Source organism: Synchiropus splendidus, chromosome 6 (assembly GCF_027744825.2).
Source record: "Synchiropus splendidus isolate RoL2022-P1 chromosome 6, RoL_Sspl_1.0, whole genome shotgun sequence".
NCBI lineage: Eukaryota > Metazoa > Chordata > Actinopteri > Syngnathiformes > Callionymidae > Synchiropus > Synchiropus splendidus.
Genome location: NC_071339.1, coordinates 4718620 through 4740779, shown reverse-complemented (window position 1 = coordinate 4740779; position 22160 = coordinate 4718620). Strand labels below are relative to the sequence as shown.

Here is a 22160-nt window from a genome sequence, read left to right as displayed (position 1 = left end):
ATTCAAACACACGTGTTAACTGGCATTGTTGCTTGACCTTCATCCCCAATCCCTCCACACGCCCAAGCCGTGAAAAAAAAGACGAACGTTGGGGTTAGGGTAAGCTATGGGATGGCGCGCCATTCATTCTATGTTTAAAACATGCCAGTTTGCTATTTTAAAGCCGTGCGTTTTAGTCATAGCAACTTTCAGTACGTCACTAAGGAGGAGAGCCACGTAAGGGGTTTAAAAGAGCAACTGACATCCAGTCTCTTTCAGTGTCTCTCCGTCTCCTCTCCATGCTCCCCGCACTTCGCATCCCCAGACCCTCGCGTGTGGCGCTCCGTGACACGTGGTCCACACCCACACTAGGAGCTACAAAGTTAAACAGGCTTTTGTTTTTTCTCCCCGTACGTGCGATGTTCCATCTGCAACGGACGATCCATGTCGCCCCGCCTGGAACAATGTGGTCAGTGAGGATGGGTTGGCTTGAAATATTTTGCTGGTTGTTTTGAAACCACTTGGGGATTTGGTTATGGGCTCACTGGTCCCATTAACCTCATCAGTGGCCATTTCAATATCTGACAGTGTGACAGTTCCTTCCGCCAGATGCTCTCCAGTGTCGACCCGTCTGTTCTGCTTAGTCAGGTTTCATTAGACACTCTTGGTTTCATCCCTGTTTGCCTGCCATGATCTATGCAGAGAAATATCAACACATAAAGCATCAGAGGTCACATGATTAAAACAGATATTTTCTTCCTCTGTGTCTCGCCTTGATAGCCTCCATCTTTGTTTCATGCAAAAGGTCACCTCCATCAGCATTCCGAAGCAGACAACAAGTGAAAATGGAATATTAAATCCCCCCCTCAGTGTGTGAGGACAGTTTCTGCTGAGCGATACCTAATGTAGACTGAAGTGAAAAGCTTTGTTTTAAGACGCGCCGATGTTTTGCTCCTCGAGAGTAAAGGTTAATGGATAAACTACTGCTGACTTGTAAATATTTCCACACGTAGACAAGTGGTGCAGGAGTTAATATTTGTGACAGCCAGATAGGATCATAAAATATTTGTTGAATGGAGTTTAAGAGAGGAAAATATTGTTTTATCTTTGACGAATAATGAGCGAATTTTAGAAATTAATTTCAATTAATTGCATATTTAACTTTTTTTCTAGGTGCTACCTTTAATGCAATGTAATGTCATGACCGGAAGATTCATGATGAAGAAGAATAAATGAGATGGTTCAGATTATTTCTGTTGTCCTGATTTAATTGACCAGTTCTAGTGTGAATTTACTGCTCATCTCAAAATGTGGGTAGCAACATGTGGTTTATTAAGACGTTCAAACTCATGAGAGTGAAAATCATTTTCTGTGAGAGAGAATGTTCATCAGAAACTCCATCAACACAAATGGTCTGAAATCTGTTTATGCAAAGTTGAAATCATTCTCCTCTGTGAGCACCGTCTCGCTGCATCTGTTGCCGATACAGACGTGTCTTTGTGGCATTTTCTCCCGTCTCCTCCCCCTCCATCCATCATCGCCTTGCATGAAGTGCATGTTAGCAGGCAGGGCAGGTGCAGAGGCATTTCTCTAAAGTCTCACTCCTCGCCACTTTTCCAGCCCCTGGGTAAAGGCTGGTTGGATATTAGGATCAGACTGGTGTCATTCTTTCCCATCGAGTTCAGGGTCACAGTTCCCCCAGCAAGTGTCAAGGTGAAAGACTGGCAGCCTCCTTCTTCATGCATATGGATGACAGACACTCCATCTGCTCTGCTGCCGAATGCTAATACGCCAGCGTCAGTCTCTGCCTCACATGGTCACCCTGCCAGACCTTACATGGCATCAGTTCCACTTGTTGGTCTCACACAGACGATTTATGCAAAACTGTAATGGAAGTGCAAGTCCTCCTCTGAACTCCGACGGTCAATCTTTAAGTCTCAGCAGTGTGGAATTATTTCAATGCTCTTGTGAGTTTGTGACGATTTATTTTTCCCGCTTCAGCTTCCTAGCTTATTCAAAATAGCTTTACGTATTACAGCACGGCTCAAGGAATATTTTCCCAACACACCGTCGTAGCCCACTGTTTGAGTCACGACCCTCCAGGACCGGTTTTCAGTGGGTAACAACACGTTGCATTAATTTTGAAAGGAATTGAATGCTGTCTACGTAGGCTTCTTTGCTGTGTACTCGGTTTTTTACTCCATCCAAATGCTTATATTGCGGCATTGGAGTGAGGTTGGGTGGGTGAAACAGGGAACCAAAATTTAGACAGCCCATTACCATTTGCACCAGGCCGTGCCACGCATGTAAAACTGAAAGGGCCTTTAACCCCCAAGAATTATACTTCAAATAAAATGTCAACAGACTAGTGTACAACATTAAAAAGGCTTTAGAAATAACCATTTAATGTAGTGAAATGCAATGCATTCTGGGAATGGATGGGAATGGAATTACATTGAACGATGAGTCTCTGTGTATAATATGTACTTATGATTCAAATAAAATTAAGCAAAGACTTCTTGACATCTATAGACATGCTGCTCTCATTCCGCACGTGAGTGGTTAGACAAACTGCTTTTTTTTTTTCGTCTTAATTTTGGTCACAGTTCCTCACTGTGGCGAAACCGGTCTGAGTAAAGTTTGCTGTCAAGAAACTAGATGGAGTAGTGTTTTAGAAATCTAACTAAGTGACCTATGAAGCCTTTAAGTGAAGGAGATGGATTTGGTTTGCGCTGTATAAAAAGGGCAGAAAAGAAAATGAATTAAGGGCCTGTAATGAACGGACCTGCTTACATTTTCCTCAGCCTATAAACATCAAGCTCAGACTGCGAAAAGAGCTGGTGTATTATGATAAGCAGTTCTTTGTTGCCATCTAAGATAGGAGCCAATGGCAGCGTTCCTGGTGAGATCTCACGCTGTGAGCCAGGCTGCCACTCGCGACATGAACACTTGTGTTTTATCCCCACGAGGTCACACTTTAAGCCCCTTCTGCCTCTGGTACCAATCATAGGAGGGGACTGAACATAAACCACAATCCTCTTTTGCTAATGTCACCCTGATGTGTTTAAATGCAGTCCATTGTTGCCCACTGTGGAGCAGCAGGTTTAATCACCGCCTTCATGGATACGACCTGATGAGCTTCTGTTACATTTAACTATGGACACAGTTCAACTGTTTGCATTCATGACAATGGTTTCCTCGGACTTGAGCATTCAGGAGTAACCTGACTTCACCAGGCTTTGGGGAGTATGTAGGCCTGCAGCGTGGGCTCTTCAGAGATGCTGTTTTCATGTGATGTTGCAAAGACAGTGAGGAAAACTCTCTCAGAGAATAAAGACTATTTCCAAGGAGGGAAATCACAAGAAAATTACTTGTAGGTCATGTTTTGGTGGCAAAATGGGTTGTAATATGGATGAGAATTGAATATCAATATCTGTTCAATGGATTCATACATGTCTCATAGAGAATATTCATTTTGTCTCATCTTTGAATAATGTAATTTTTTATTCCACGAAAAACACATTTAGTTACTCCTATGTTTTTCTATTTTTTTTCTGCTAAAATTATAATTCAAAATTCAAATATTTCTCTCCATCTCTGGATCCGTCCTTTCTATCTTTCCCTTCATTCTCCTCACTAGGTGAACACATCCAGAAAACGTGTTTTTATCACAAGCAAAGCAGCGTATGCTTTTCACACCATGCAAAACTCATCCTCTCTGATAGCAGTGTTTTCCAGAACAGCCAACAGCAAGTTGTCGAGATGTTTAGACACAGTGCTGTTTATTTTGCCTGTTTCACGACCACCATGGTAGCTATTTTTAGGTCACACTATCTTGTATTGTTTTAAATATGAATCTGTCTGTGTCACAGCATGATAGTGCCAGAGGTGCAGCTTAAAATAAAGCTGTGTTTACAGTGAGTATGATCATGTCACACAGAAGGATTAAGTACAATTCCGCACGATATATGGCCGTGGTAGCAAAATTGTCGATGCTTAAATCCTCTCCAAGAAGAGTGCATTTTATGATCTTAACTTTCTGCCGGCCCTTTCCCCCCTCATGCTTCATGTTTTCCACCACAAAACACTTGGTGTCACTTTAGTTTTGGACTGCGGTGATCATTGGTTCCATGAGTTTTGTTCTCCTGCCGCAAAGAAAACAAGAGCAACTGGACATATGACCTTCAAGTTTCCGAGGAAGCTTCTGGAATATCTTTTCTGGTCTCCATCAGCCAGCCCTCTCGGAATCAATTCATCTGAGTTCACGGCTGGATGCTTTCGTGCAAAACAGAATCCTGCGGAAAGTGGCTGTTCAGTTACTAGGCAGATGCCATTAATATTTCACCGCAGGATTTATGTTGTGGTGTAAAGTCACTGCTTCAGCGGTGCCTAACGCCAGACCCTCCCTCGGGGTGAGTGGAGGGGACACTTCCAGATGTGTGCGGACACTCCTCACGAAAAGATGATCTACGACAGAGAAATCCCTCAGACTCAGTCACTCATTCGGCACTTTGACAAAGTACTTGAGTCTGTGTTTACAATGACACAAAAATAGCAATGAAGGTTACAAAAGTCATTATTGCCTTTTCACAATGTTGACACTTCTGGTAGGATAGCTGAAGGATGAAAACATAGCTGCTCACAATAAGCATTGTATTTTTATTTAAGCAATGAAGGTCAGAATTACATTTTGCTGTGGTCTATCCAATTGATAATATCAGTATTTCAACTCTCCTCTATACTATTTATGTTATTCAAATGTGAAACGAATCGTTGTATGATAGTATTTTAACCCTCTGTTGAGTTCTACTGCGATCTTTCTGAAGTGATGTGATTGGTGCTGCAGGGCTACGTGCATGAGGCTTGACTTGGCGAAAGCGTCTGCAGCATTGTCAAAACGAAAATTCAAAAAAGGTACGATTTTCCTGCAGATTTCAATCTGAATTTAAACAGAAGTTGAAGCAGCTCACTTCATGACAACCACAGTTCTACAGTGTGAATATGTGCGTCGCCCACTAACGGTCTTCGCTATTGGTTAATCCACACCAAGTCAAGTTCTCATAGTGAGCATTGGTAAGTGCCATATATCTTTTGTTATCTGAAAGTTTTTGTTTTTGCACTGTATGTGTTCATGCGCTCATATCCGTCATGCCATTACAACACAATGAGGAAGTTGTGAAGAAAGAAGGTGGGAATCTAATGAAACACCTTTGAATCGTTTCAAGAAGGAAGCCTCCTATAGAGTGAGAAGGTGTGAAAAAAAAAAAAAACAGGATGAAGACAGAAGCGGCGTCAAACTGATTAGGCTGTTTAGCCTGTGGGAAGCCACAAAATCTGCCCAGCAACCACCAGCAAGCCTCTTCTCTGACCTTCTTCCCCTGAGCTTGTCGTGATACTGACCACACTCCTGCGCAGTGGAGGAAGGGGTTTGTCATGTTTCACATTGAACAATGATTATTTAATATAATCTTTTGCCATTTCTCAGTTTGCCCCTGAGACTGCTGGAGATATTTGTCTGGCTACAATAACCGTCAAATCCTATTTTACTTTTATGCCCCTTATTAAACTGAACATCTCCACTGACCACTGTGCTGTGTTTTAGTTAAGCCTGAAAACATACGTCATGATGTCTCCACGCTGCGATGCTCAATGTCAATTAAGTTTGTTTTGTTTTTTTAATAAAATAATAACACTATTAATCTTGGCGCAGAATCCAGAAACATTCACGCACAGTTGAATCACAGCTGTTCATCCTAAGTTGTTGTTTTTGTTGGTAAAATGCAAATGCATTTAAAAGCAGAGCAAGCTGAGGAGTGGAGCAGCATGAGGCTGAATAGTAAATGAAGTCAGAGGAAGTCAGCTTGTTTTGATGCAAACACAGAGGAGGATTTTAGCCGCAGTTCTCAGAGCCAACCACTTTATATCTGGTTTCCTGCTTTAGTTGGATGTAATCTAGTTAAGTCCTCTGTATCATAGTTGTTTCCAGATGGATGATCATTTTAATGTGCGTCATTTCAGAATGACATGCTTTGTAATCTCATTTTTACTCAGCAATACCATTCATCAACTGTCCTCTCCCTCTCACCTAATTGACAGCTGACGCGTCAGCCCTCGCGAAATACTTCACATTTTAATAGGCACTCGGGCATCGCTCTGCAGACACAGCAGCCAACATTTTGGTTGTTATGAATGGTGGCGGTGTGGCCAGTGGGCGCCTCATCAGGTATTTGGGTCACCCGCTGGAGTGAAGAGGTGCGACTGAGGAACGCAGGTCGTTCCAGTGAAGACGTCTTTTGTTTTTTATTCATTCCTGTTCAAGAGATTCTTCTGAGCATGATGCCTTAGAGCAGGGGTCACCAAACCGTGGGTTGCAATCCTGAACGAATGCCCTTTCTGAGTGACCCCTGCTGTAGAGGGACGTGAGGAGACTTTTAGATATTTTACATACAAATATGTAAATTTAAAAAGATGTTTAGACAGGGAACCATAGCTGTATTTAATTTTGTGTCTTCTTTCTTTTTACTTCAGTACACTTTTCCAAATATTTGGTGATACCTGTGTTTTGCTGAACAAATGTTTTTTTTTTTAATGTTTTAATCTGAACTAAACAGAGAAAACAAAAAAAAGAACCAAAATGGAGCAGGGAGGTCTCCTTCCTCAGTGTTTGTGAAGTTTGCTGTTTGATTCAGTGTTTTTTTCTCCCTTTGAAAGGTTTTTGACTTGAATGTAAAAATAGACACGAAAGTGTTGAAGAGTTCTCTGAGGACTGTATTCCATCACAAACTACTTAGAGAATTATTTAATATGTTCCACATCACTGCATGTGTTGCTCCATAATGTTAATAAACTGATGTCTTTTTGGATTAGATGTACACACACACTTGTTTGTTTCACTATTTTTGTGAGGACGCCTCATTGACATAACCCTTTCCCCAGCCTCACCCTAAACCTAACCATGCAAGACAAATGGCTAACCTCAACCAGGACTCTGAACCAAACTTAAACCGAATTATAACGACTCAGTTATTTTGAAGTCCTAATCCTCAAATTGAGGCTGAACCTAGTGGGGTATACAGGTTCTACACACAGGTGTTTTCTCCCTAACTCGGATCTCACCAGGACAGATGTGCGTAAACACAAACACACTTGATTTTTTTGGCTATTTTTGTGAGGACCGTTCCCCAGCCTCTTGCTCTTAACTTAACCATCCAAAACTAATAGATAACCTTAACTAGGACTCTGAACCAAACTTGCAACTATTTTTACTGACGTCCCCACAAATAGCCCCAAATAGGAAGAAGGCCCCGCACAGAGGGGTCTCTCCAAGAATTCCAAAATACAACATCCAACTGCTCGACTTACGTCCACTCGTACTTACGGGTTATTCAATGTCTGGCACATAGCAGCCCAGCATCACGTACGACAGTTACGGCAGCACAGTATCCCAGCATCTCACTCTCACACAGCCATCTACCATTACAGTAGCACCTTGCGTCCAATCCGACTCACGACCGGTTGGTTGGAACCGATCCCAGTCGGATGTTACTTGTATAGCTATATAAGTTAGCACACACATATATATTAATGGAAAAATATTAATAATGAAAAAATACAATAATGAAATAAATAAGCAAGTTCTGTTTGTGCTACATGGTTATGTATAAACATATATGGACCTTTATTTTCTTGGTGAGATAACATTTATTGCTCTGATATGTCATTAATTAAATGTCAAAAACACTGTGAGTCTGTGTGTGTGTGTGTGTGAGATAGCAGTGGTGGTGGGGTGACATCACAGAGGATCAAGGTGATAAGACGGAACACCCCTAAAATGTAATCCTTGTTCCTTGGTGCACTGTCCAAGCTCCTGGAATGCCACTTAGCTTTCTGAGCGAGACAGACTGATGCCTTGAGGAGGAATTACCAAGTTAAAGTTAACTCACAGAGGGACTGTAGCTGGGGCCAGAAAATGCTGTTTTTGTTCCTCATTTCCATGTTCAGGCCTAGACCTGTCAGTCAGCAACATCAACTCTCTGCATCAACAAAAACAAAGTGAGGAGCTTGATTTTTCAACCGTCTCAGTGATGTTGCTCCAAACTTAGTGGAAAAGCTTTGCAGCTCTACCACTAATTTAATGTGCTCCTACCTGTTTCTCTTTAAAGGTCGCCGCATGGCGTTATTGATACTCTGCTGTCTCGTCTGGTGTTTCTTCAGATCCATGGTGAAAATGATGAAATTCATCGGTTCAGCCACTTGCACTTAGCTCGGTTATGACGGTAACAGTCACAGAGCTCCCAGGACGTGCCTGTGGACGTGTGTCTTCACAAGACACCTTCTGTCTGGATTCTCAATAAGAAGCAAAGGTTACGGTGTTTATTAGCCAGATCGTATGAGAAATACTGCACCAGAAATTAACCTAGAGTGAACTCAGTTAGCCTGAGCTATGCAATGCTATTAGGGCTTTAGTGAATTATCCAAATATAAATTGTTGCCATTTTACTGCAACACTGTTACATGTCTTAAATATTTTGTATTATTTTTGTATAGCACTCTTTATACCAGCGTTATTACATTTTTTAAGTATTTTTTTATTATTAAGAACAAGACGTCTATACGTCTATAAAAAATATAAACCCATATTTTCAAAAACTTGGACAAGATTTCTTTTCTTCAACAATTTTGTGAAAAGGTCGAGTCGGGCAGTTTCAAAATAAGCCAGACTTGAGGCTACGGGTGGAGAAATGGGGATATGTTATGTTGCTCTAAGACTTGGACGAGAGGTTTGTCATCATTAATACCCTCCTCCTTCACCCCCTCACCCACACACACACACCACCACCACCCTCTGCCTTTGTTCTCTTCACAACAAGCCGGAGCAGATGGTGCCTCTGCTTTGCTCGGCCAACAGTGACAGACAGTCTCCCTCCACCAATCGTCTGCTCCGGGATCAGCTGACTGGCCTGAACATGGCCAGGTGTTCCCATCGCTCCCCCTCCCTCCTTCCTTCCGTCCTCCCTCCCTCTCTCTCTCTCTCCTTCACTGTCTCCCTCCAGTTGTAGGAGGAGCTGGGGACCATCAGCGCGGCGCTTCTCTTCTGCGGCCGGTGTGTTTGCACCATGCGCCTCTGACGGAGGATGTAAACAACCTCCTGCAGGCGGAACACGGGATACTTTCACTCAAAAAGACGCGTTTGAGGGTGAAGAAGCGGAGTTCAATGCAAACAAGGTGAGAAACCATCGCCTCTCTGACCATCTTCCCAAGAATTCCCCGCGGTGGTGCTGGTGATGGAGGTGTTCTTAAGGTCGCGGCTGGAGCGCAAAAGTGTAAACAGGCAGACGCGCGCTCAAGGGCACCGTCACCGACCCGCCGTGTCTCCGGGCTGTGAGCGGATCTGACACCCGCAACCGCGACGGACACTTGGATGCTGCCGAGGAGACAAACTTTGATGCGGCTGCAGCTCCGAATGTGATTTGCATGTTAATGTGGAGGATTCCCGGCAGATGTCTCGATATCTCCGCTCGCAGCTAAGAGTCGCGTCAGGCAGCGTTTTCTTTGAGATGCCTCCTCAGAATTCGGGGGGTTTGCGTTGGCAGGGGGTCCATTGTGGCCCCCGGAGCTGCTTCTGTCATTGCAGCTGTTGCACTTTTGTCAAGGAGACTGGTGACGAGGGGAAGATTATTGACTGGATAAACAGCTTTTATCTATTCGTTATTTAGCTGAGCTGGAATGGTGGAGCATCTCTGTAGTATCTCCAGTAGGTCTGATTTGGGAAATGCAGCAGGTGTAGCAAAAAGACCTGAACTTTACTCTCTTCGCACTCAGACCATTTTGCTTGGCTCCATCAGCCTCGTCCTGAATCAAGAATATGGCTTCTGTCGCCCACCTGCAGTACCTGCACACATCTACTCGTTCAACTGGCTCTTTTGGATAAGCAGCAACACAAAAATCTTGAGTTATACACGCAGTTCTTAAAATGAATGAATCACTCATCTGTATTTCTTCAAAACAGTAAACGCAAATGAAACTTCATTATTAATAATTTATTGTGCACAATTTGCTTCCATAATTTTGTATACAGTGTGGCTTCCTTGTTTGAGATAGGTTGGGTTTTATTTTATTTTTTATTTTTATTTATTTATTATTTATAAGAGAGTGAGACAAAACTATAATGATCTGACCTAGGAATATGAATGGGATCCCTAAATGAGAATAAGAAAGCAGACAAATGAGATTTTTAAAACCATTAAAATGCTCTTTTTTTTTTTTTTTTTAAAGTGATGATGTTGGGAAAGAAACTAGGCTATAGCGAACACTCAGTGTCTCTCTCCTTTTAATCCAGAGTGCTCTGTCATCTCCTCCCTCACTCGACCTCTGGGTTTAATAAAAGTTTATCATGACACACGCACTGAAACTAAGCTGCTTACATTGCATATTCCTTTTATAATGCAGCTGTGTCATTTTATGAAGACAGGTTGAGCCCATGTTTACCTTGTTATTGGATCGCCAGTTGCACTTCATGTATTCCACAGTTAGTCCGGCCTATCAGTTCAACAAAACAAGTGGAACGGTCACGTGGCATGATGGAACCTGGAGTAGTTTGGAGTGTTCATGCTTCCTCTGTGTGTGTGGTTGGGCATCTTCCAGCACTTTCCTAAAGATGAAACCTTCTCATGCTGTGTGAAGGATATGTGCCATTATAACCAGTTTCCTTTCAGCTTCAACGTCACTGCGCACTGGACAGTAAATACCTTTGAATCTTGCTTTGATAATAGAAGCTTTGCCAGTGGTTTGGGGAAAGTTGAACCATTTAACACAGACTGATTTGCCTCAGTATAAGTTATACGTTCTCCTGTCGGTGTAGCTTTTTTTAAAATTGGTCTTTTACAAATGTAGCTTTTTTTTTAATTGGTCTTTTACAAATGTAATTTAATATATCTTCTGTATCTGTTTTGTCTTAGTCAGCAGGCTGTGTAAGGGAGGAATCACCCTCCTTCCACCCTCTGTCTTTCTCAACATGTAGGTCCCGAGGGGGCATAAGACAGGGCGAAGGTGGGGGGGTGCTGGGCCTCATTATTCTCATAAGAAGCACGAAGGCATTAGTCCCTTTGTTCTCAATGAGCTGCAGGTCTCACAGACAACAGATGCAAAGACACTCCAGCTCACCCCGCATGATCTCCACAGACATGGCTGCGGTGCTAAAGGGTTGTTTCATATTGTCCTGGGAGCTTATTGATATGCATAGTCTGCCACTGACGGCAGATGTGTTGGCACATCTGCTCTCATTGGGCCTTCATAAGGTCATCGGCATGGTGGAACTAAAAGCATGGATAGATTTTCCATGTAATCTATAAGTTTCCTGCATTATAATAGCCAATATTTATCCTTTTAATCTCGCTGAAATGAGGGGGCATTGAGTGTCATATCTAGGTCAGAGGCTCGATATGCTATGGTTGTTTCCAACAATGCCAGCTCGTAGCTAACGTCAAGTGCTTCCAGTGCGATCAATTCATTGCATTACAACATCAGGAAATTGTGTCATATGAACTAGGGCTGGGTGCTCTGGCAAAAGAAATGTCGCCGTTTGTCCTTCCATCACAATTATTCTCTGTTTTTGTCCCCAAATGTCATCGGTCATGAACATTTTTTTAGCTTAAACAGCTTGATATTAAACAAACAAACTTACTTAAACTTAAAGATTATAGATGCAGTACAACAAAGAACAAAAAACAAAAAAACACCTCCCTCCACAAATGTAGAAAAATACAACAGTGCACCCTTTAGCAACAAATAAAGTACATATACTAATAACATAAGAAGTATCTCCTCCCAGCACAGTGAGATGGAGACGCAGGAACTGACGTCATGTTGTGTTGGAATGGGTTAGTTTGGTGGCTAATGCTACAAACAGTCCGATAGATGATTTATTAATATGTATTGCATCAATTATAAGTGCATAAGTTGCATCGATTGTCTTGTGTTACACAGCAACACGATGCGTGGTTGATGTTCCAGGATCATTTAAATCCACACTGTCTGGACGTTGATGTGTTTTCAACACAAGTCTCTCAAACGCCTCTCGGTTTTCGGCCTCTGTGTTCCGAGTTCCCCTCCCGCTTTAAGGTCAGCGAGCGTGTGAGGGGCGGCAATCAATCAGTATAAAACAAGAAATCAATGGCTCAAGTGTTGCTGATGACCAAGAGGGAAGACCCTGGGTGAGTCACCTCATCTGAGTCCGGCCAAAACACGCATCAATCCTCTGTGTAAGTGAATCAGTCTGTAGCAGTGTCTGGTTTCTAAATGTTTTCTTCTCCACTAATGTACCCTACTTAGCATAATTGCCAAATTATGCACACCAGCAATATGACGCATATGTTGCCTGTTGTTTTTTTTTTTTTCCGCGGCTTCACCGTCGACTGACAAGACGCAGCGCTGCAGGCAACACAAACACAAGGCATGTTAAGTGTAAGGACATGAGTTCATTTCTCATTTCCTGCTTATTTGAACGCATCAAACCCCGGGGTGTTTGATATGAAATGAAGTCGGTGAGGGCCGGAGAATGCATTAGAGGCAGGTGTGAGCGTGACAGCTCATATCTTGGAATGAAGGGAAAACCTCATTTCCTCATCTTGACCCCGACTCCTCCCTGCCATCTGTAAATATTTAATGATTTCAGGAGTCTGGATGAATATTGGTGACACTCCTGGGTCCGTCTGGCTGCGATATGATTTATTCAGGTTTACTTATTTTGGGCTAATAGTCTTCTCTGTTGAGCAGCTAGCTCGACATGGTGCGCCAGAGTTCCTACATTAGTTAGTCTCCTGCAAATCGCACCATTCTTTTCTTTTTACTTTTTTTGTGCAGAGGAACATCTCAAGCTCTATAAGTAAAATCGCCCCAGTTCGCGTGTGCTGTCACTGACGGTTCCCAAGAGAGATTCTAATGCAAGACTCTTGTCTTGGAGCTAAAAAGAGTTCTATATCTCCTTTGATACCGCACTGCTCTTCTGTTGTATAGATGGCTGTGTGTGATATGCGGCAGTGTTGCTTTAAAAGCAGAACTTTGTCAGAAGCAGAGAGCAAGGGGAGATTCAGAAGTGAATTTGAAGGACAATCTGATAGCTAGTAGGGCGTTTTCTTTTTAACTTGGTGCCTAACAAGCTTTGAAACTTGGTCCAATTGTTTTACTTGGGACAGACTCAGGCAGGAATAGCGATGTGAGTGCCAAAGCTCATACTCTGCCAACAATAAAAACTATTGCAGTGAACTTGCTGTATGAATGTGTGTGTGCGTTTGTGTGTTCTTGTACTTCAATATTAGTGAGAACCACTTTTATTCAACATAGTGAGGGCATTTTTAACCATGTTTTAGGGGTTATCATATTTAGGTTTTAGTTTGGTCAAGAGTGCAGGTTGAATTTTGCCATTTGTTTTGGATGCTTATGTTTATGGTCAGGAGCTGGGGAAAGCTTCATGTCAGTCAGCATGTCTGTGTACATGTATCTAGTTTAGTTATATGTTGAGGACCAATTCTTGCAAACACACTTCGTGGTGAAGACATTTTGCTTTGTGGGGACATTTTTTCCAAGTTCCCACAAGGTTAAGCCTCAATTTTAGGATTGAAACTTCATAGTAAACTACGCCATGTGTTGAATTTAAATAGATCCTGGTTAGGGCTAGCCATTTGTTTTGAATGGTTAGGTTGAGGGTGAGCGGCTGGGGAAAGCACCATGGTGCTGTATGTAAACTAGTGGCTTTCAATTCAGGATAAATTCTTTTGTTCCACTATAAATGAAAAAAAATAGTCTGAGAGCATTTATAGGATAGAAGTGTTTCATTATCCAACATTAATTTAACTGTTAAATCATCTGAATTAAAGATCCAATCGTCATTGCGTATTTCAAGAAGCTGCATTGCAGTCGCCAAGAACAATCATTTCCATAAGCTTTTCTGCCTCTGCCAGCCGACGCTAAACCCAGCAGGTGCCCTTTCCTAACTCACTGAATTGATCAGCACTTCAAGCATGTACATGAGTTTTAATTAAAGTCTTGAAGTTGAAGACGGATCATAATAATTAATAGAGAAGTCATCAGCGGTAATTCTGTGGTGAACGCAAACCTTGAACCATGTACATGACCCCATCAACAAGAGCTTCACGTAAAATCCATAGTTGCCCTCGAACAACCTCCTTGGAGACTTATGAGCGTGAAAATCAAAGAACAATTCAGAGAGCTTTGATATACCATTTATTTTTTGCTGAAATGGCTTTTTGTCTTAGTTATTTTGCAACACATTAAAAGCACAATAACAGTAGAATATAGTCAAATGATTTTCCTCTCATTTTAAATCCAATCAGAATTTGTATAAACAATTGAGCAGCTGGTTAGAGACAATATAATAATTCACATTTTCAAGTCATGAAAGGAGGGGACAACCCTTACAACATGTGCAGCTGCTTTTCTTTTCTTAACTGTTTGGTCCCAATGGGTTTCAAATCAATAGACAGTGATGACATGCTGCTGCTCACAGAATTCACTCTCTCTTCGTTCGTGTGACATTTCATGTCATTTAGCAGATATTTTTAGCAGATTCAGTCAGCTAGTTGATCCCGAAACATGTGACCGAAATTCATACACAGCTGCTCGATGGTTAGGAACATGATCAAATGTATTTTTGAAGATATTTTCGTATATTTTCTGCTACGGCCTCCAATATCACTGTAAAAGTGGGGAAAGTAGTAGGTAGTTGGTTCTTTAATCCAACTCCCACAATGTCTCTGTCCTGCTGCATCTGCACTTTGGTGTGGCAGGCGCACAATCGCTGAAACCGAAATATTGCCCCCAAAATATTACTGTCAAAACCTGATCCAGCACTTTGTTAAATTTACGAAGAGTGAATGGTACTCTTTATTATAAGGAGGCTTGACCTATATTTCCACCTTGCTAAGGCACTTCCAGCCAGTAAAGTCTGTGACAAGACACTCTTCAGAGCAGTGCTTTTCAAGTATCCGCTTTGAAGGGCCCTCTTGTTTCAGCAGCTTGGAGCTTCCTCTTCCTGTCTTTGGTGTTGTTTTCTTCCTCCACCTGGGTTTGTGTCCAGTGGACCTCCATCACAATTCTCATACAAAAACAGGATGTTCCAAGATTCTTGAAAGGTGTGAAAAAAAAAGTGTAGTCGTGCTTCACACCTCAGGTGTTTCAGTTTGAGCTTTCATTTGAATGAATATTGTAAATATCTATGGAGCTACAGAAAGTATAGAAATTAATAGGAATAGGAATTAATGTCACTCCACTTGCTGACGGAAGTTATTAAAAGACAATTTACCGGTGATATTTCCTTTGGTTGCGCAGTCTCAGAAGTCGTTGAATTAACATTCTGAGTAAGCTGTTTCTCTCCTCTGGGTTTGAGTCCAGCGCCTGCAGCCAACCTTTCCTCCAATATCACTGTTGGGCTACGACATACGGCAGGCCTGTATTAAACGTCTCACCCAGCCGCGCCCTGCCCCAACGGGAATTTCTAGTTAAGTGGGTGACATGTTTCTGTCTCCCAGGAGCTGTTGCCAGGCAGTTTAGATTCAGATGAATAAGTGAGCTCCCTTGTTTGAAAGCCTCTTAAGTGATAGCTCCTTCAGCTTGTGTTGACCGTCGAGTCATGTGTTTGTGGCTAATGCCGTAGTGGCGTATGGCTCGGAGCTGGGACAGGCAGCTTCCTTAGTAAATAGACCTAATCGACTAATAGGATCTCTTAAGTGTGGCTGAAGGATAATGTCCCGGCACACGTTTGTTGTTGTAGTAAAAATGGAGGGCCTGTGTAATAGCTGTGTAGTTACAGCACTTCATTCAGAACGCCCCAAAGTCATTAACACGGTGTCAGCGATGCAATGCAGTGTTCACTTACATATAGAAGTTCCACAAGCCTTTTCTGAGTTGTTGTCTGCCAGTTGAATTAAACATTTGACTGCGAGCGACGTGGCATGAATTTATAAAGTGCTGTATTTGTGAGTCTGTTTGACAAATGCTTCCACGACAATGAAAAGTCAACTGGATAACAGAGTGCCAGCCCCCTACTCTAAATAGGAGTTGTGTCTAAGGGATGCTCCGATCGATCGATCAGCCACCGATCCTGATCAGCCGATGTCAGCGTGATCGGTGAATGTTGATCACAAAAACCGACAGCCAGCGCTCTGATGAAGCCCCGTTGGTAGCGATGCGCCTGCTCCTCCAGAGAGAAAATGTCCAGAGAGGAAACTTTCATAACTCTCTGTCTCTGAAGCGGCCAGCATGTAAACATTCCACAGACATAGCAAAGTCTCTAGAGATTCACCAAACTGCGAGATCTCACATTGAATTAAAAGTTGCTGGATTCTGCAAGGTTTTTCTATTTTTTTCCTCCTTTGAGTGGTATATAAAAACGTGTCTGAATGAAAATGATTTAATGATGTACACAGAAGATTTTGATTACAAATTCATAGTCAATCCATGTGATCGGTATCGGTGATCAGCAGCAAAAATCCTGATCGGATCATTCCTAGTTGTATCAAGAGTGATATTAGCCTTGCTGTACCCGAACGTGTTTCTTCTAGGCTCCAGCTCCATATAAAAAAAAAAGATGTCCACAGATGAACTCAGTCAAATGAATAATATATCAGAGTATTTTTGTTCACACAGCTAAGTGTCACAGGAAATTTGGGAGTGAGTGATGACAACAGTGCGAGACGTCAGTGACGATGATCAGAAATGACCTAATTTAGAAGAGGTTCGAGTTTGAGAGGTTTTTGTGACTGTGATGGTTGTTCATTTCACATGTTCTCATTGGAGGAAAGGTATTTCAAGCGTTGGAGAACTGTGGGGAATTTAAGAATGAAGCACAACAGTCATGAACGTGAGCTTCAAGGTTAAAAACAAGTGTTTGGAATGGCGGTGGAAACGTGTGCTTGAACATGTATTTGTGGTGCCATGTAGATATTTTGTTGAACATGAGTGGACATTTGGTAGTATTTTTGGGTGAGAGGTTATTTTTCTGCTACATTTTTGTTGCTCTTAAAATGTACTTGAATATTCTCACTTTTACGTGATGTGACGTTTTGTTTATGTTGCTAGTAGAGAATACTTTAATTGGCACAAGTGATCGTTTATATATATTTCCATATATATTTTAAGCACTGCCTCTTTTTTGTTTACATTATAGAGTCTGTTTATTTGCTTTTCAATCCCAAACATGCATATTTTTGCATTGGATAAAACTCATCTGTCACGACACTGTGATAAAAAAAAAAAAAAAAAACTTGACCTACTGTTGTTGAATGTTTAGCCGCACAGTTTTCTCTGAATTTAACAACATTGACCATTTACTGTGACCTGTGGAATTGGAGGGCGATTATAATAACGGGGAAAAAACAGTACACATGAGGAGCTATAAATGGCTTCTTGGCAATGGATTTTTTATTGTCTAGCCTCCAAGTTTGTGAACTAAGGGTTGTGGACATATGGGCAAGCAGATGCTCACTCTCTCGCACCTCAATTCACTGCAATGAATGAAAGCTCTTGTATTGCAGTATTTTCTCCTTTATCATAATAAGACCATCCTGAACTGAGAAGACGGGGGACATGAAATATTAAGTTGTACATCTGTTATTCAGAATTCCAGGCGAGGCACGATTGTGCGTCTAATTTAATGATGTTTCGGCGGAGGTAATGATCGACTCCTCATGGGCATGTTGCATAGATGAAAGGCCTCTGTGGAATTTGACGCAGGAGTCTTTGCGCTCTCTGTAATGAGCTGAAGTTGCATTTTCTCAAAAATGTTGATGCTGCATATAATTAACAGTCTCACAGGGGAAACAGCTTTTCTTCTATTTGTAGTTATTACTAAATGTACTGGAAACACAAAAGGCCTAATTGCTTCTTAAGTGTTTGATGCGTCCTCACCTTAGGCAGTTACCAGTCCATTGTTCACGCTGCATTCAAGTTTCTGTCGAATAATGTGCCCTTTTTCTCCCTTTTTTCCAGATTACTTCCTACAGTTTGATCGCTGTTGGTGACAGTGGGTTATGAACCTGGAATGAGGGACTGAAAACTGGATTGAAGTCCAGTTCATGACCGTAAAGAGCTCACAGCCGCACTCAACAGCCCCTCCTCTAATCCTGCTTCAGCATGGCTAGACAGAGGATAGACTGCTTCCTCCTGGGCCAGGTGTTTCCCGGACTAATCATTGTGTCAATAGCAATGAGTCTTGTCCAGAGCAACGAGTGCCCCCAGCTTTGTGTGTGCGAGATAAGGCCGTGGTTCACCCCCCAGTCCACCTACAGGGAAGCGATAACTGTGGACTGCAACGATCTGCGTCTGACACGCATCCCAGGAAACCTCTCCACTGAAACTCAGGTTCTTCTCCTGCAGAGCAATTACATAGCAAGGACCAGCGAGGAGCTGGAACAGCTCTTCAACCTCACGGAGCTCGACCTGTCCCAGAACAACTTCAGCAGCATTCGAGACGTGGGCCTCAGCAACATGTCTCAGCTCACAACTCTTCATCTCGAGGAGAACCAGATCACAGAAATGCCTGATTACTGTCTGCAGGACCTCAGCAACCTGCAGGAGCTCTATATAAACCACAACCAGATCAACGCCATCCAAGCCAACGCATTCTCTGGACTTCACAATCTCCTGAGGCTTCACCTCAACTCCAACAAGCTCAAGTCCATCAGTAGTCAGTGGTTCGACTCCACACCTAATCTGGAGATTCTTATGATCGGCGAGAACCCTGTTGTCGGGATTATGGACTTCAACTTCAAGCCGCTGGTCAATCTAAGAAGCCTTGTTTTGGCTGGAATGGACTTAACGGACGTCCCTGGAAATGCCTTCGTCGGACTCGACAATCTCGAAAGTCTCTCCTTTTACGACAACAAGCTGGTCAGGGTTCCCCAGAGAGCATTCCAAAAACTGCCCAACCTGAAGTTCTTGGATTTAAACAAAAACCCGGTTCAGAAAATCCAGGAAGGCGATTTTAAGAACATGCTGAGACTGAAAGAGCTGGGCATCAACAACATGGGTGAGCTGGTTTCTATTGACAGAAATGCTTTGGATAATCTTCCTGAGCTCACAAAGTTGGAGGCGACCAACAACCCCAAGTTCTCCTACATCCACCGCCAAGCTTTTCGGGACGTGCCCGCCTTGGAGAGCTTAATGCTGAACAACAACGCACTCAGTGCTTTATACCACTCCACTGTGGTATCCTTGCCTAACTTGCGTGAGATCAGCATCCACAGCAACCCGCTCCGCTGCGACTGCGTTATTCATTGGATGAGTGCCAACAAAAGCATGGTTCGTTTCATGGAACCTTTATCCATGTTTTGTGCGATGCCCCCCGAGGTCCGAGGTATGCATGTTCGGGACGTTCTGCAGAAGGAATTGGCGAGTCAGTGCATCCCGATGATAGCCCACGATACCTTCCCCAGCCACCTCAACTTGGACATTGGTATTACTGTGGACTTAGACTGCCGAGCCATGTCCCAACCTGAGCCAGAAATCTATTGGGTGACACCGATGGGGAACAAGGTGATGATGGACACTCTGTCTGATAAGTACAGTCTGAGCAGTGACGGGACCTTGAGGATTTCTCGGATCCAGGTGGAGGACTCTGGGAGATACACCTGTGTTGCGCAGAATTCACAAGGCGCTGACACGAGAGTGACAGCCATACGGGTGAATGGAACGCTGCTGGACAACACACAGCTGATGAAGATTTTTGTCAAACACGCAGAGTCCCACTCAATTCTGGTCTCTTGGAAGATTAGCTCAAATGCCATGTCGTCCAACCTCAAGTGGTCGTCTGCCACGCTGAAGATTGACAATCCCCATATAACGTACACTGCCAGGGTTCCGGTCAACGTCCACGAGTACAACCTCACATACCTGCAGCCGGCGACCGAGTACGAAGTTTGCCTCACCGTTTCCAACATCCACCAGCAGAGCCAGAAGTCGTGCGCGAACGTGACGACCAAACAAGCCGCTTTTGAGGTGGAGATATCCGACCAAGTGACCAACACGGCTCTCGCCGCAGTCATGGGGACGGTGTTTGCCATCATCAGCCTCGCCACTTTGGGCATCTACATCGCCAAAAGGTGGAAAAGAAAAAACTATCATCATTCTCTGAAGAAGTACATGCAGAAGACGTCGTCGATACCGCTGAATGAGCTGTATCCTCCACTCATTAACTTATGGGAGGCAGACAACGAGAAAGAGAAAGAGGGATCCACAGACAACAAACCCAGCCAAGTGGACACCTCTCGCAGCTACTACATGTGGTGAACGCCACTTCCTGTTCAGACATCCACAGACTTATACTCTGTCAGAAGCACAAATATACATATTTGCTTCTTTGTGTAAAATATGCATTTTTCTTTCACTTCGGTTTGTCTTTCAAACAAAAGACGTTTTTGATCTTTAGTTTAGCATTTTGCCTTTTTTTTTTCACTTCAGCGCACACAATGGCAGCTTCGCTAGGCTCGCTGCGGCTGGTAGCCACACCGCATTATTCTCCCTTGTTTAATAGTCACAGCATGAGTACTGTCACCGATTCATCACAAGCTGAACTTTAACTTGTTTCTCTGGCAGAACTGTTAAAACAGCAACCTCCCTCTTGTGAAGCAGTTTCACCGTTGGCTGTTGTGCACTGAACTATATATATACTGATTTGTCTATGAACTCTAATATAAGCTGACGACGTACGTTGCCACTTGATATTCCGTCTATTGAATACTGTTAGCAAAAACTTCTGTAATGTTGTATCAGCTATTTTGTTCTATACTTTGTTTGTATATTTACAAATGTTTTATTTTTGCAGAGCAACGACTGTAAACCAGCAATAGAAACATGAATGTTATCAATTAGATCAATAGATGTACTGCTTTCTACATTTCTGAAATTTCTTTCCTTTTCTTCTTTGAAAATGTCTACAATCACTGTTTTGTTGTGGTTTGCACACAAAAACATGTTATTTTGAGGAGCTGAATCAATAAACTCTTCTTTCCTCTTATTTTTTCAAACCATGATTGTCAGATTTTCACCTTTTCACAATTATTATTATGCCTGAATATAGTGACCTTCATGCCTATTATTAGCAGCAATACTGCCATAATATTTTTTTTTATTTAAAAAAGGAGAGTTGTGGTGGTTTTCTCGGGAGTTGTTGGATCCCATTAAAAAACATGGATGCAGAAGTCCCCAATGACGGGGTTCTACGGTAAAATACAATTGCAATAGTCAGGATAGGAAACACCATCAATGAAACACATTTACCTCACACAAGTCCTAAACTCAAAAGAGATGAACTAGGTTGGTGTTAGCAACGCACCAATGGGGAGCCTCATGGGACCAAAGAACATGAACGGGAGTCAATGAAGAGATGCAAGGTACTTTCTGATCCAGCTTGAGACATGACGTAGCTGTCATATTCATTCTAATGCTGTGAGAAAAAAAGTCAGGAGTTACTTTAGGTTTTGTGTGATAGTGAAGTAGCGAACTACAGTACTCATCGCATTCTCTCACTCGAAAAGCTCTGTAACTACAGTAGCTGATGGTAAATATTGTGTATTCATTTGCATTTTTATTTTCAAAATTTCTTATTTCAATAGCGAAATTCCTCCACCAGGGGTCACCCACCTTGCAACTGCAAAATACTACAAGGGCACTGTCTGTATATACAGTATATTATCATGGATAATAACTGATATTAGTCTAATGTGCATACACTTAAAACATAATGACATGGTTAGAATGGAAATAAGTGAATATTTTTCCATCGACACACCATAAGCCTGGTTGTCTTGGGAACACTTCAGGCTGCTAATCTGGAATTTTCTCATTCAACTTTCCATATTTTTCCGCATCAAGCAAGCATACAAAGCTTTTCAAAGGGACTGTATGGAAGACGTTGGACTGCTGACTGTTGTTCATCTGATCAGGGTGATCAAACAGCGTCCTTTTATCTTCTCGACGCCGACAGGTCACAGCTGGCTACCTGGTGACAAACTGGATATCATTTTGTCACAAGAGCAGTGAGAGCTTTTCAAAGCACGTCCACCGGCTCCAAACCCCACGGTTTCCATGACAACCCCTCCTTTATTCACCTGCGGAAGCTGCCAGCCAAGTGAAAGGATCCCCCCGGCGCCTGCAATAACACTGACAAG

General features: G+C 42.6%; 1 protein-coding gene across 1 annotated transcript; it reads left to right on the top strand.

Moving 5' to 3' along the window:
• The first annotated feature begins 8988 nt into the window (after positions 1 to 8988).
• Positions 8989 to 20974, top strand: lrrn1 (leucine rich repeat neuronal 1). The gene is made up of 2 exons (XM_053868155.1): positions 8989 to 9204; positions 17983 to 20974. Exon 2 carries the CDS (start codon positions 18127 to 18129, stop codon positions 20278 to 20280), a length of 2154 nt encoding a protein of 717 aa, XP_053724130.1. The 5' UTR covers positions 8989 to 9204; positions 17983 to 18126; the 3' UTR covers positions 20281 to 20974.
• The last annotated feature ends 1186 nt before the right edge of the window (positions 20975 to 22160 follow it).